This window comes from Poecilia formosa, unplaced genomic scaffold (genome assembly GCF_000485575.1).
Source record: "Poecilia formosa unplaced genomic scaffold, Poecilia_formosa-5.1.2 Scaffold224, whole genome shotgun sequence".
Lineage (NCBI taxonomy): Eukaryota > Metazoa > Chordata > Actinopteri > Cyprinodontiformes > Poeciliidae > Poecilia > Poecilia formosa.
In genome coordinates, this window is record NW_006800163.1 from 7,492 (window position 1) to 23,598 (window position 16,107).

General features: G+C 38.7%; 1 protein-coding gene and 1 long non-coding RNA gene across 3 annotated transcripts; one reads left to right on the top strand and one right to left on the bottom strand.

Annotated features, from left to right (window-relative positions):
* Positions 1 to 485: 485 nt before the first annotated feature.
* Positions 486 to 14,001, top strand: LOC103149365 (ceramide kinase-like). Of its 2 annotated transcripts, none has more exons than XM_016679873.1 (8): positions 486 to 1,590; positions 3,868 to 3,942; positions 5,372 to 5,524; positions 5,605 to 5,710; positions 8,335 to 8,414; positions 9,071 to 9,276; positions 9,370 to 9,590; positions 9,698 to 14,001. In XM_016679873.1, the coding sequence occupies exons 1-8, from the start codon at positions 1,470 to 1,472 to the stop codon at positions 9,783 to 9,785; spliced, it is 1,050 nt and encodes a 349-aa protein (XP_016535359.1). In that variant the 5' UTR covers positions 486 to 1,469; the 3' UTR covers positions 9,786 to 14,001. The 2 variants fall into 2 exon arrangements, with proteins under 2 accessions (XP_016535359.1, XP_007568535.1); XM_007568473.2 differs by having other exon boundaries at positions 9,074 to 9,276.
* LOC103149364 (uncharacterized) lies at positions 2,063 to 2,887 on the bottom strand. Its single transcript, XR_477464.2, has 2 exons — positions 2,217 to 2,887; positions 2,063 to 2,144 (listed from the first exon to the last, which is right to left on the bottom strand). It is a non-coding gene; the product is annotated as an uncharacterized LOC103149364 (long non-coding RNA).
* Positions 14,002 to 16,107: the final 2,106 nt, after the last annotated feature.

Consider the following 16,107-nt stretch of genomic DNA (forward strand, 5'->3'; position numbering starts at 1 on the left):
CAGTGACAAGCAGACAAACCTGGGAGCAGTACAGACAACAGCTGATAACTGAAATTTATACAGATCTGAGAAACAGCATAATGGTGTATTTTAAGGAACAAGTGTCATTACCTTTCATGTGGGCCCTACACCAGAGTACCGTTTCAGAAAGTCTGCACCTGAACGGCCAGTCCAATCTCTGCTCATGTGTCAACACAAACCCGTCCTCTGCTACCAACTGTCGAGAATGAAAATCCTAATCGATGAATCATAATTTGTATTGACACACGGAGCATAAAATCAGCCAACAAAAGCATTCAGACTTTACTTATTTTATTCACTTTCAGCGCTGAGACGCTTTTACCATTACATTTGAGAAGAGTTTCTAAAAAAGTCTGTGCAGCGACTGAGGAGAAGGAGGAGGGTAGCTGATTATATGGACTGAAGACACTCCCTGAAATCACACCATGTCTCTGTGTCCCTGATAAGTTTCTGTTTATCTGAGGAATGGACTTTAGTGTCTAACAGAATCAAAAATGTAACTCTTTACAATGGGCCTTTTGTCTAACAGCATGTTACTCTTTCTCGACCTTGGTATTTACCCTTTATTATTATTTATAGTCATTAATAGCCAAATCAGACTTATTATTACACTTTCGTGGGAAAGGTTGATATGAACAGCTTGTGCTACACATGTATAATAATACACTTAAAACTCATATTTTGATATTCAGTGAGGATCATTGCTAAAGACAACTTGTATCGTCCCTATGTGAGAGTGATGTAACTCACAACACTCTTCCAGCTGCAGCCAGATTCATGTGTGCCTCATTGTGTTTCCACCCTGCTGGAACTTGAGGAACCGCAGAAGATAAGAATGAAACTCCTCCACATTCAAGGTTGAGTCATCCCAACTAAGAGATGAGCTGATTTCATTGAAATGTGAAATCAGTTCATAATTTTATTGATTTTATTTTTATTATTCGATTGTTACTGTTTTTACTTTTGGTAGTTTATTAGTTTTGTCACTTTTTATTTTATCAGTAGTTTAGTCGGAGTATTACAAACTTGGTGAGTTTGTTGATTGAAGTATTTAACTGGAAGGTTGAATTAATTTTTTTGTTTTTAAACCCTTGTATATCAGAGAGAAGTTGTTTGTATTTATTTCATACATGTGTGGTTCCTTGCTGTTCAAAGCCCACCATTAATGGACTTATGTCTTCATCTGTCGTTTTAAAACCTAAGTCTTATCAGGCAAGTATTTATAGAAAGTATCTGCAACTCAACTGTTTGACTGTTATTTTCCTCAAGATCAGGCAGTCCCTAGACTTGGTCATATTGATCTAAATTTCTAGTTTAAGCATTAATTGCCCTAAGCTGTTATTTATTAATAGTCAAACAAGCCTCACATAACAGTTTCATTTTTTTTCCCAATTTGCCACTATCCTCCTTTTCCAAATCTCAGTGTGGTGTGTGTGGGAGGAGATGGCATGTTCAGTGAGATCATCCATGGTCTGGTGTGGAGGACACAAATCGACAATGGTGTAGATCCAAACTGTCCTGATGAAGACCTTTCTCCCTGCTCACATCGCATTGGAATCATCCCTGCAGGTAAAGTTTTACTCTGAAACTGAGCTTCATTTTGAAATATCTATAACATCTGATAAAATCGGGATGAGAAGCACACATTTAGTGAGATGCCTTAGTTATTTCTCCTTAACTATCAAGTTTATTTGATTGGTAGTTATAAGGTAGTTCAAAGTGCTTTACATCAGAAAAACACAAAAAAATCAACAATTGGAACATTGCATTTTTCCAAATGCCATCATTAAACATCAAAATATTAGTTAGTGTTTAATTTATTATGGTACAAAAGCAACTCTAAGCAGAGGAGTTTTTAGTCTAGATTTAAAGAAACTCAGTGTTTTGGCTCTTTTGCAGATTTCAGGAAGTTGGTTCCAAATATGTGGCACATAGAAGCTGGATGCTGCTTCTCCATGTTTGGTTCTAGTTCTGGGGATGCAGTGTCATGTTGGTATTCAGTTTTCGAACCCACATGCAAGAACACAAGCAGAAGAGACCAATAAAATGTACAATGATAGTTTTATTGAAGTCAGGGAAGGAAACAGGGAGTGAGTACTGGAACTCATGACCGGGTCGTCTTACTGCCAACAGGAGAAGCAGGGTTAGAACGTGAAGGTGAGAATCTTTCCGGAATAAATCAGGTTCTTTCTTACTTGGTGGGAAGGTGATGAAACTTGAGCCGAGCACTGGGCGGTTAGGTTTTGTTGGAGAGCGGACTGGTTTGTTTATTGCTGGCGGAGCGGCTTTGACTGTGGTCCAATAGTATTCTTTCTCCGGCTGGGTTCGGGCTTGGATCTCCTGACCCGGAAGCTTCCGAAGGGGAATCCACCGGCGAGGGACTGACGAGGGGGAAAGGTGAGCACACGAGGAGTGGCGTCTGACCGGTAACACCGACAGCGTCGAGGAAGGACACAGGAGTTAGGTAATCCACAACAACGGGGACACAGACTCACTCGGATCCTGGGATGGACTGATCTCACCAGAACAGTGAGGGAACAGCAGGATCATCTGACGAGGAAGACAACAAAGAGTTAGAGCAGAGCAGAGCAGATCACAGAAGGCCTTTCTCTGGAACGAATAGTTACCGAAGTAAGCAAACACTCAGGCGATGAGAAGAAGAGGAGCTGCTGCTATATCCATAATCCACGCCCTCCAAACGAGCTGCATTGCATTGGTTGAACCCAGCAGCTTCCCAGGGGCTCTGCATGTAGGTGACATCTGGTGGATGCCATGAGGAATGACGGTTCCAACGACAATAAAACTCAAACCCAAAACAAAGCAAATTAAAAAATAGGGAAAAAAAAACACAGACCCTGACATGCAGAGCAGAACCAGAGCCAGAAGATCTGAGAGGTCTGGAAGGTTGATAAAATAACAGCAGATCTTTAATGTATTGTGGTGCTAAGCCGCTCAGTGATTTATAAACTAACACAAGTATTTTAAAGGCTGTTTTCTGAGTTACAAGGAGCCAGTGGATGGACTGTAGAATCAGTCTGATGTGCTTCTTTTATGAAGTATTCACACCAAACGCGTTATGCGCATCTGACGCTTCAAGTTCGGCGCGTGTGTACTTTTGGCGTGTTCACACCACTTTTTGAGCGTGAGTTTGGTCAGTCTATGGGGCATTGGATCGCTCGACGCGTCAAGCACTCGAAACGCGCCAAACGGTTGAAATCACACCGCATTAGGCACTCAAAACGCACCGCGACGGCCCCTCGACATGCCTCCACATAGACTTTGAATGTAAACCAGACGCACCTGATGCTCAAAACGCGTTTAGTGTGAACGCACCATTAGAGATAATTTGACTTCACATTCAACTTAAGTTCACTCCTTGCAGGACAAGACACTGTTCTCAAACTTATGGGATTAATGTGTTCTTTATCCTCACTAATGTCTTTTTAGATAAATCTAAATTGCAGCACTTCCTTTAAAGCAGAAATGTGTGTACTTCACTCACCTGCTAATGTTTCCACAGTCACTTCACTATTGGTATGTGGGAACTCTTGCTCGATAATGGACATACAACAGGGTGTAGTCACTCTTCTTGGGCTCCTTTTTTTCTTCTAATGTGTAGAGCCCATCAGTTAGATGACTGCACATGCAGGTCCTAACTATAAGCTCATCTTGCACTCTGCTCTTCTCTCACTTCCATATTGTTCAGCTTTTGTGCCATTTTTACTTAGTTATTAGGGAGATGACTTACTATCTGAACAGTGCATGTGACCATCGCCTCAGTCTCAGCAGAACTTTCTAAGCTGTTGTTTTGTAGCTGCTGTCTCATCACTGTTTTGTATGTTTCAGGTTCAACAGACTGTATCTGCTTTGCCACAGTTGGAACCAATGACCCAGTCACCTCTGCACTGCACATCATTGTGGGTCAGTCTCAAAGTCTCATTCTAACCAGCCAACCAACCCCCTTATGCTCCATCATGATTAAAAAAAGACTGCGACTAAAATCAAAGTTCTTTATTTAACTGACTGAGTGATGCCTAAGCTATATTTCATCTGGACTATTAACAGATGTCTTCTTTTCCCATTAGCTGCTTTTTACTGTTCAGAGTTTTTTATTTACATTTATATCATGCACCCCAGTGTAAATAATCTGCTAAACTATCTTTGACTAAAGTTCAAGCTGGAGGTAGGGTGTTGTTATGGGACTCTTCCTTAAATCTGCACTATGCAGCTTTTATAAAGAATATGCTTTTGACATACTTGTTAAAACTGTTAGTGTGTCATGACAGCATGAGACAGATGATCACGAACCTGAATTTGGTTTCTGATTGTAGCTTCTGATTTGGGAAATGGCTAAAGGGAGATTCCGTCTAATTCTTCACTACCTTCAGCATCTTTTATCCTCTCAAATTTGAACTAGATTATTGTCAGCCAATAGCAGAATATTTAAAACCAAGTTTGTTTTAAACTTGGTTCTGATTTCAGTCCTTTTTTTGGATCTGGACCACATTAGAACTGCTCCAATTCTAAAACTACAACACCTAAACTTTTCAAAACTGGACTGGATTATTCTGCTTTAATAGCAGAATATTTAAAACCAAGTTTGTGACAGTTTCAACAAATATGTTAAAAATATATATTATAAATGGTCATATTTGTTGAGTGCATAGCAAACAGTTGTCCTGACAACACATTCTTCCTCTTGAGGTGTAGATGGGTGCAGCGTTACCACGAGCCTCTTGGCTGCTTGTCTGATTAATGCTCTCTTTGTCAAGTCTGTCAGTTTAGGTGAAGGTCTGTGTCTTGGTAGGTAAGTGGTTGATCCATTTTCTTTTGATTTTCAGATGATGGATCAAACAGAGCTCAAAGATGTTCAAAGCTTGGAATGTTGTTTAATAACTGCTGTCTCCTTTAACTTCTTCAGAACTTTCTCTCTGACCTATCTGTTGTGTTTCTTTTTTGTTATTTTTTTTTCCTTTGGTTTTGATGTCGCTCCTTGTTCTCTTATGTCCTTTAATCTCAGACTAGAAATAGAACATCTAAATTCAAATTACATCTGGACGACTTCTACTTATTTTTTTTGTCATCTGAATCAAATAGTTGTACTGCATTTTGTTATGGGGTAAAAACTAAACTGCATGATACACACAACTTGTTAATTTATTGAAATAAATCATTATCCTTCCACCTCACAGTTTTGCACTTCTTTGTGTCTCCCTATTACGTAAGAGTTTCTAATGTGACACATGAAAATTTTCAACCTACAGTAAATAATGTGAGGTACTGTATGTTTGCCTTACATGTATGTAGTATCATAGCCTTATCTGGATTGAATTTTGATGTGTGTGTTCAGGAGACTCTCAGCCAATGGATGTGTGTTCAGTTCACCACCACAACATGTTCCTGCGATACTCTGTCTCTCTCCTGGGATATGGTTTCTATGGCGACGTGCTAACTGACAGTGAGAGGAAAAGATGGATGGGCCCGGCCAGATACGACATATCAGGTAGGAGCCTGTTTGAACACAAAACGGTGTTCTGTGTTTGTTCTTTCTCTCGTTTTGACTTGCACCTCTGAATGGTGCAGGTTTGAAAATGTTCCTGACTCATCATTACTACGAGGGAACGGTGTCCTACCTGCCAGCAAGAGGTATCATCGGAACTCCACGAGACGCAGGCAGATGTCGATATGGGTGAGAGAATTATAAAACAGAAATATGTATAATTGTGTTTACATTATGGTTATAGTTTTAAAACAGTTCTGGTTGGTTAATATTGTTTTCAGTGATGTATCCCCTTTGGTCCTGCCCTGTAGTACTCACAAAAATATTGTGAGTACTACAATATTTTTGTAGTACTCAAAAATATTTTCTGTACTCAGAAAATACTTTTGTGAGTACAACTGTTAATTCTATAGACAAGTGAGTTTGAAATAAGGAAGTAACCTCTAGAACCTAGAACTACTGGAATGACATTACTCATCACTGGGCATCTGTGTTCAGACATGAATTGTTGTGTAAAAGCTGTCTGCTTTTGAGACAAGAAGAGTCACAGCCTTCTGGTCTGACATGGTAAGAATCTAGGGTAGGCCTGTGCAATAAACGATAAATCAATTAATCGCATGATAAATTAAACCTATCGACTTCATTTTAATTATCAGCTTTATCATCTCTTCCTGTCTTTTTTTCTTTCTGTTGATGACACTGAATGAAAAAAGGCTCAACTCTGGTGCTCTCCACTGACCCTCCCTTCCTCATTTCCTTAGTGTAATGTCCAGTGCACAGGACAGGAGTTGTCAGCCGACTGTCGGCCCATTTTCAAAACCTGAGACCACACATTAGCTATAAAGGTTCGATCGGGTTCGTCATGTCGTGTGGTGTCCAGTCACATAGGCACAAAATAATGGCTACAAGTCCAGTTAACTAATTTTAAAATTAATGTTTAATTAAAACATTAATTGATGTTTTACTAGAATCTACCTGTGATGCATGTGACTAGAGTCAGTGTAAAGTCCTGAATGAATGAAAATCATTATAACCTATTTATGTCACGCTAACTAAGAACAGCTGAAAACATACCGGGTTCATCGACTGTGGTAGCAATTTGTCTCCAACTCCTCCCCTTGTCATTTCTATATTCTTTGCATGAAATGTTGAATAAACATTAATGTTGTTTCCACATATCATCTCCCATGTCTGCTGGACTTCGGGTTGCGCGTGTCAGCTGTTTGGGATTCCCCTCCGTAATTTCCCCTCAGAAAGCATGGAGGAGAATCCGCGCTTTCTGATTGGCTCCCTGTCACATTCAGCGTTAAGCTCCCAGTCAGGGAAAACCCCTGATTTAGATCGGAGCGGCCACGACGATCTACCGTAACCCACCAGACACTGCAGGATGATCGGTTATGAAATCACCAGCGACAATCTTAGATCGACTAAGATCTAAGATTGTTGTAAGGGGAAAATAGGGGCAAAAATCGTGTAGTATGAACTTTGCATCAGGTAGTCGGATGTGCCCATCTTCTCTATTTAAATCTAGTGATTACTGAAGGGCAATATAGTATACAGACTTCATAATCTGCACTCTTTTGGTTGAATGCAGTATTTATTTCCACTTTGGCTTTATGTTGTTTAGTTTTTATTCAAGTACGTGTTTTGTTAATGGAGACTGAGAATCCACTTTATTTTTGTTTTTGGTTGTTTTGCTTATTTAGTTTATTAGTTCCAGTGTTATGTGTTCTTCTGAAAATAAAGTGCATCTATCTATGGCAGGAAATTGCATGCATTATTAGTCATTTCCATTAAATCAGTGTCAAAAGGTCTTGAAACAATATTATCGTTTATTGCAAGAATTTTTTAGACAATTAATCGCTCAGCAAAATTTGTTATCGTGACAGCCCTAATCTAGGGTACAGAGAGCCACAATAGAGAGAAACAAACGGTGGTAAAAATTTGCATTGTTGACATTAGGACTAGACAAGCTAAAAAAAATAAGTGGTTTTTAGTAAGCTTTTGATGATAATTAATCTGAAAGATGTTTTTTTTATACACACAGTTAAGGAATTTGTTGTATGAATACAATTCTTATTCGCCATCTTTAAAGACAATGTAGCCTTTGCAAATGTCAGAGGTCACTACAATATGCACTGTTAAATAGAAACAAATCTATAGCATGTGAGTACATTGTACTTTGTTTTACTCTGAGACATTCTGAAATGTCTCAGTCTGGACATTTCAAAAATGTCCAGACTGAGACACTCCCACATCTGCCAGTTTAGCAATCAAAGCGCAAACATGGTTATGAACACTGTAAATGTATAAACTATCTAATAAATAAATAAGTACCCAAATGAGCCACATGAACACATAGATAGTTTTGTCATTAAGAGCGAACATTAACAAAACCTTTGGTCTTCTCCCGCAGTTGTATTTTTAGCAGACTTGGACATATTGTGTTTAAAAAAAAACAATTGAATTTGAAATAATTAAATTGAATAAAATAGCATCTTACTTTGGGCTGCATACCTAAACTAGTTCCTGTCAAAGGTGATCTGTACACAATGTTTAATTCAGATTAAACTAACAGGTTTGCCTGATCAGGTCATGGTTCTAGAGGTTCATCTTGAACAAGAATAGAGCACTTATAAGCTTGAAAAGTCTCTGTGGCCTGTTAGATTTCTAACTGTTGAGTTTAAGCTAAATAATGATTACTAAGCAGCAGTGAAACTGATAAACAATTCTGTATCAACAATGAAGTATCATAAACTCAGGGAATTTGAATGTGTAATGCTAATCCAGTTTCTGTGTCTTTAACTCTGCAGCTGTGCAGTTTGTCAGCACAACGGACAGATACAGTCAGAGAGAGCTGAGAAGTATAAGACGAATGAAGACTCAGAATGTGGTAAGTCCTGCAGACGGCCACTGACTGGACTGATCAACCCTGAATCAGTCCAGTCAGGATTGAAAGCATAACTCACATTTTGAGAGGCATCATCTACTTACAAAGTCCAATATAAAAACACTAGTGTGCAATAATTACATTTTTCTGATTGTTTTATTATAATTTTTGTAGTTCATTATTGCAACCCAGAAAAGGAATTGGAACAAACTTAGAATCCAAAAGAAATTCTTCCAGAACAGGAACCCTTAGTTTTATATTATTACTTAGAAATTGTGGAGTACTCATTAGTTTTACAAATTTAGAGCACACTTAGAAAGTCCAGAGAATACTTACTTATACTTATCTAGCAACCCTGATCTAGTTTATCTTCTAGATAAACTAGATACTCCTAATTGATCTAGAACTAGATCAACTAGGAGTAGTTTATTTTGCTATTGTTATTTTGTTTGTATTCCTTTTGTAATTCATGTAAAGCACTTTGAATTGCTTTGCTGTTGAAAATGTGCTATATAAATAAAATTACCTTACCTTACCTAGTTGCATTAACTGGATTCATTTTCGTCAAACAGTCAGACATACAAAATATTTGGTTAACACTGGGAACGTTGTTTCAGAGGACATTTGGTCACGTGTCTCTGTGGGGGTTTGTGTTTCAGCAGATGACGGAGAGTGGAGGACGATCCGAGGAAAGTTCTTAGCTATAAATGCTGCCAGTATGAGCTGTGCTTGTCCTCGCAGCCCCAAAGGACTCTCCCCTGCTGCTCACTTGGCTGATGGTACCACTGACCTCATCCTTGTCAGAAAATGTTCGCGCTTCAACTTCCTCAGACACCTCCTGCGACACACCAACAAAGATGACCAGGTACACATCAGCAATGAATGCAGGATTTTTTTCCCCCTCTTTCTGTCTGAATCATCTACACCGAGCTGTCCTTCTCCTCTGGTCCTCTTTCAGTTCGACCTGGCCTTTGTAGAGGTCCACCGGGTGGTGCGTTTCCGCTTCACCCCGCGCTACTGCCAGAGCGACTCAGACCTGGAGCTGGACCTACTTGAGAACGGCAAAAGGCAGATCTTCAGCCAGATTTGCAGAGACCACCCGGCTTGTGGCTGCACACGCACTAACAGCAGCTGGAACTGCGACGGTGAGATCCTGACCCACACAGCCATCGATGTCAGGTACAGCTGCTTTCCTAACCGAACGTCATACTCGTAGTCTTGAAACTCTGCGTACATAATTATAAAAGCACCCTTCCATGTTTGTTTTCTTTTTCCTTTTTCATCAGAGTGCACTGCCGGCTAATCAAGTTGTTCGCACGAGGGATTGAAGAGCTTCAAGTGTTTGCAGACCTCAGCAACCCCTGTGTAATATAAACCTTTCTCATTTCCATCAAGATGTCTTCAGACACTGGAGCTGTTTCCAGCTGCTGAGAGGCTTTAGTGTTTCTCTACTGATATTAGCTGAACTTAACAGGCTAAATGGGGGAAACACACATAGCATCATGCAAAAACATCAGATGTAAATTTTTTTCTCGGGTCAATGTATGGACATAGGCACATAAAACAAAAGCTCTGAGCGCTAATGTCCAAAGGAATTGTGAAAATGTGTGGACCATCTGCAAGCTCCTCTGTTGGTTCTCTCAGTTGTCACCTGCAAGTTACAGAGTAAGTTCTCATCACAGAAAACTTTAAAATAATCTCTATGATCGACTATCTGTGTTATGTTGGTGGACACAGTCGGTTTAATCAATTATGAGGTTAAAGTTCAACACCAAAAAGGCCAACATCTGCCTCCATCATGTCAGAACTGCAGATCAATGCTGTTTTGTGCACAAGGCAAGACACACCAATCAGCCAATCAACTTGGAGAATATACTGTACAATAGTAACTCACCTACCTTGTGATGTGAAGTTCCACCAACTAGCAGGCGATTTGCTGTCATGAAAACAGTTGTTCCTGCATCGGAAATGCTGTAAAAAACAGAGTAGAGAACCGTCTTGTCAGGCTGATCTTCCGTTTGATGCACTGAAGAGCCTGACATCTCTCTCTGTCTCTCTGCACTTGAAATGTCTGGACCTCACAGACAAGCATACAATCATACTCATTTTAGCTGAGCCTCAGAGTCACCCTCTGCTTACAGATATGCAGTTTTTTCTAGAGCTTGAAAGGAAGCGATGATGTGCTGGTTTATACGTTGTCTACTTGGAAGAAAATAAAGGAAAAAAAAAAACAGAAAGAATAAAGGGATTCCCCACCAGAATATTGATGTAGTGTTCGTATACCTGTGGTCTCTAACGGATCACTTGTCCATACTGCAGAGTGGGATTGCATTGTTTATGCAAACACACGTGTTTACTGGACAGGTGGTTCACCTGCTAGAGTCCTGGTGGAATTAGAAAGGGGCTGTTCTTGGTAATATCCTAGACCCCTCTGGTGAAAAACCCTGTAGAATCTCACATTTGTTTTTACATACCACTTTTCACCTTTTGACCTGTTGACAAATAACTTATAACAGACTGATGACCTGGATTCAGGAGACATCATAACTGACCATGTGGTCAGTTATGTTTCCTAGTTTTTCTTCTTGGGGATCATTCAGAAAGGTCCACTGTTTATCACTGTAGGATCTTGTGCTTTTACATCCAAAGTCAGTTCTAGATATTTCTTGCTGTGGTGCGCTTGTTGCTGTTTTATTATTGTTTTTTTATCGTATCATATTTTATCCATTAACACACTTTCTTTCTAATCACCCTAATTCTGAAAATTTCCAAAAACTACCAGGATTTCCAGATCCAGCATGTTACGTACAGAGTTTAAAACCTCCAAACGATAACACAGAGTAACTTTCTCTACCCAGCTCTGTCTTCCTGTTATCTGCTCTCATTCTGTTGCAGCTTAAAGGAGCAGCAGAGATGTGTTAGAAAACCACATTGTTTTAAATACGCTCTCTTATATCACTCACTGTCTCTGCAACCTGGAAATGCTTGTGGAGCCAGCATGCACTTACTTGATAAACATCAGATTTTGCAGTTTCTGGTAAAACGTCAAGATAAACAGTTAATTCCAGAGAACACTGATCTCAGTACTTTCCTACTAACTTTTGGAGCAGAATCAGCAACTTACGACAGATGTTTAAAAAGCAAGACAGGATTTTAATAAAACTGCGTATCGTGAAAAGCAATTAGCTAAATCCTTAGTACTTTGTTGTTAGCTCTTTAAACATATTAAAATGACCCATTAGATGTTTGAAGGGTCCCAGACACCAGCCAATCACTCTTCCTAAGTCACATGACGAGAGGTAGACAACATGTTCTAAACCAAACATGAAACATGCAGGTTTTCTTGCCTGTTTCTATAGGATTGCTTCAAATATTTTTATTTTCCACATAGTCTCAAGCTAAATGGTGGCTTTGAAATTGTTCATAACAGTAATTGTGTTTTCATTCCTTTAACTTTTGTTCTTAATCCCGCTTTTGGTAAAAGTGGTCGTAAACCACAGGTGTTCACACTGTTCAGACTAGACATTGTCTAAAGGAATTTAATTTGGAGCAAAGATGCAACTTTGTGAATTCCAAGCATCCATCCATTTTCCAACACGCTTATCCCTGTTGGGGTCGTGTGTGATTGCCTGTGACCACCTGGTGACCGTCTCTCACCCATTGACCGGGCGAGAGGTTGGGGAACACCCTGGGCAGGTCACCAGTCCATCGCAGACTTTCTGAACTCATCAACCACCATTAGCATTAGCAGCACTTTCACAAACAGATACTTGGTTCTGATTTCTAGTTGACTGAGGTTGAATCCTGGGATGCTAAAATATTGCAGAAGAAACTTTTTTAATAAAGACTTTTTAACATTGATTATGCATAAAATGTTAATTTGTAGCCTCTGTAGCATGGTTTCCTTAGTTCTGTTTTGTTTTATTAGAATAATAAAATGCATTGCAAGTAGAGTTTACTAGACAGACTCGTCTGTCTGTCCAGAGTTTGATATTCTGAGCTTTCAGATGACGTGACATGTAGCCTTATTTTGAGATTAAATTAAGCTGGAAGCATGTTGTAGCTTAACACATCTGTATTCACTGCTTTTTTGAAACCTCACGTTACACTATTCAGTATCTTTAAGTTTGTCTGTTTTTAATAAGAAAATGCCATGCCTGTGTAGGTTTTAGGTATCCAGCATTCAGAGGTGAGTAAAGTTTCTGCAGTGTCTCAAGAGATTAGATAATATTACTTAATGAATTATTTCAGTTGGTTCTGAAGCAGTGCTTCACATGGCCTACATATATGACCTGTGAAAGCTGTGGGGCAGACATTTCCAAAACAAAACAATGTGGGAAAGTCAAACTAACACTCTGTTCATGCTCTATATGCTGCAGTGTTAGATGTATAGTAAGACAATGCTGGAACATTGATTTCTTGTGACATCGTATCTTTCTGAAACCAAAGGCAGATGTGGAGTACTGTGACAGGAAGCTGAGGAGCAGCGCTGGACTGTTTTTTATGTCTCTGTTTGTTGGCTAGCATTTCTATTTCCTTTGTGCATATGTGAAGCTGGACTCTCAGCAAATACAACAGCAAACAGTAGCAGGTCTTTTTGATTAAGATCACTAACCAATCAGATCTCAGTTTTATTTAGAATTGATCTGTTTTTCACGCTTGCTACTGGAAATAATTGCAATTTGGGGGGAAAAATGGTCAAAATATGTTAGATTTTTCAATTTCACCTGTGTTGTAACTGCAAATAATTTCAAAATTCAATCCATATTCCTGGAACTTTTAAATTTAAAATTGTTTTTATTTAACCAAGATGTTGAATAGAAAATGAGCCAGACACTCCTCAAATGATCATAGACAATGTTAGAGGATGAATCTTTTTTTAAGTAAAGTATTTATTTCAAAAATGGTATGTTGAAAATGGCATCCTGTTCAATAATCAATGGAAAAAAAATATTTCAGTAATCAAATCCTTCTAATTGCTAAACAGCTTTTTGAATATTCCCCATGGTGTTTTGATAATTTATACAAATCTTCAAAGGTTTTCTTTTCCAGCACCCTGATCTTCCTCTTCCTCCACTGATTCTATCAGACTTACCAGGTCGCTGTCTGTGGTACTTTAAAACATTAGTGTTCCTGCATATACTCAAGAGGAAAATATATTTGTCAAACTGAAAGATGACTAAACCCAAATCTGCCAGGGGTATGAAAAAAAATTCAGTTTAACTATTTGTACATTAAATCCGATAAATCAGTAACCTTCAATATTTTTTATTAACATAAAGGTCATGTTAAGAAATTGAATTCATCTGTCATATTTGTTGTGATCTGCTGTGTATTTTTCCAACAGAGGCGTGCAGAAAAAACATCTTTTATTTCTGATTCTTAAGTTCAAACTGATTATTTACTTTATTACTGAAGAATTTAGAATTTCTAAACATAGTCTAAAGCCTCTGTTCTTCCTACAATTTTGTAGTTTTCTGAGCGAGAAAATGAGTTGGATGGAGCAAATCAGGGAACCTCCTGTTTTAATCTCAGCTGTATTCTTCTCTGCTGTAGTCGCTGTCATCAGAAATAAACTCAGTTCAGCTCATCCTGTGGTGTTCTGTACGTCATTCTGACAACTCTAAAATCAAAATGTATTTATTTTTGCTATACCAGTGACATATTTCATCAGTATAATGTGCTGTGCTCGACAAGAGCTCCTGCAGTGATGAAAGGTATAATCTCACCTTCCTAAAATAATAGCTTATGCCATTTCTTGCCAAGTGAGAAAAAAAAAATCACAAAATCTTTTTTGCCAAAAGATGAATTATGCAGTCACTCTTTGGCAAAAAATGACTCGGGCCATTATTTTAGGAATGTGACGATATGATGGTGCTGAATAGTTCTGCAATTGGCCACACGATGGCACTACAATACATTTTGTCTTGATATCAAATCTGTGACGTTGCTCTTGATGAAATAAAGATGCCTCCCCAGGCAAACAGGTTCAAACAATGTGATTCTGCATGATAATGGGTCTTTCTGTTTCAGTAAAATAAACCTAAACGACAAACTCAGATTCATTACACACAGAGGGTTATATTTTCAATGTTACGTTTGATAATTTGGGCTCACAACTAATGAAAAAAGAAAATACATTTTCTCAGGAATTGTAAAATAATATCTATGAAAAATGAATTATATGGAAAATGTGTAGTAGGAAACGATGAATGAGAGACAACCGCTCTTTGGAGAGAACTGTAATGCAAAGCCAATTCAAGATTTTATTGGATTTTTGTGTTCATGGGGAAAGGATGTAAAACACACAGGCTCTCTAAAGCCGGTGTTCAGAAATCCACAGATAAAGGTGGTCAGGGCCTTCCATATTTCTATTCTCGAGCTCTTGCTTGTTGGAAACATGCACATCTGGTGATAAGGAATGGCATAGCACCTCCACCAAGTTGCAACTGGAATCTCCTAGAGAGAGTAACACATCATTTTGTGCATGGTTGTTTTCTGACTCCAAACAAGACAAACTCAGAATATTTTTTTTAAAGAACACATTGTGAATATTAAAACAGATTAAAGGTACCAATCAGATTCCCAAAGACTGCATAAACCCCAATCTGTCTAAATCCTTCTTTTAGGCCCAAGCTGTCAGATGGTACATTTACTACTTGGAAAAGAGAAGGTAGAGCTGTGGCTAATTTGTATACTGATTGTTGCCTTGTGATTTGAGCAATTGAGTCCACATCTGTATCCCATTCATTCTCCAACAATTTATACTTGGCCCCAAATCCCAAGCATCTGATATCCAAATTTGTTTCACATTTTCTGTATCCTCAAGTTATTTGCAAGAAGCATGGGCTAAAGATTTGCAGTCAGACATATCAATTAGGGCTGTAGTGATACAGTAATCTTACGATATGATACGATACACGATATTCTGTCCACGATATGATATATATTGCGATATTCATCAAACGATACAATTCAATACACTTTTGCGATTTTCTGGCTGTAGGTTAATCCTGTTCGAGGAAGTTTAGATTACACTATTCAAAAACTAAATTGAGCAAAAATCGTACCATCACCTCAGTGTGATAAGTGCAGTTTTCTAGTTTTATGCTCTACTGTTTGGTCTGCAGTTTTCAGATGGTTCTCCAAATGCTACTTAAAGGACATTCCGCCCAGTTCAAAATTTTCCAATACTCAGATTCTCCACGGATAATCTGAACTTTACCTGTGAACTTCAGGTAGCATTACTGCTATGGATTGTGATTGCTAAAATTCTCATACTACAATCCTGGAGATTCAGCACTTCACCAAGTTTTCAAACCTGGCTCAGGGAAATAGGAAATGAAAGGTATTTGAAAGGACAAGCTAGACACGCATCATACACATGGAAAACATGGGAGCCTTCCTGACTCATTGTCAAATCGTCACACCAAAATTAGCACGAATCATTTCCTGTTGCTTTTTTACTAGCTTACGTCAGTTCAGCATCCATTTGTAGCTGATCTGCCAATGAACGCTGCACAGTCGCAAGAGGACCACGCCCCACGTTTCTGCAAACACTATTTCATCTTCTTCCAGATTTTTATCGGCAGTTGGCAAAAACTGTGAAGTACCATTAATACCACACTATTTGTATAGTGTGGTTCATGATAATCTACATAAATATATCTATATATGTATATGATATAGTCCATAT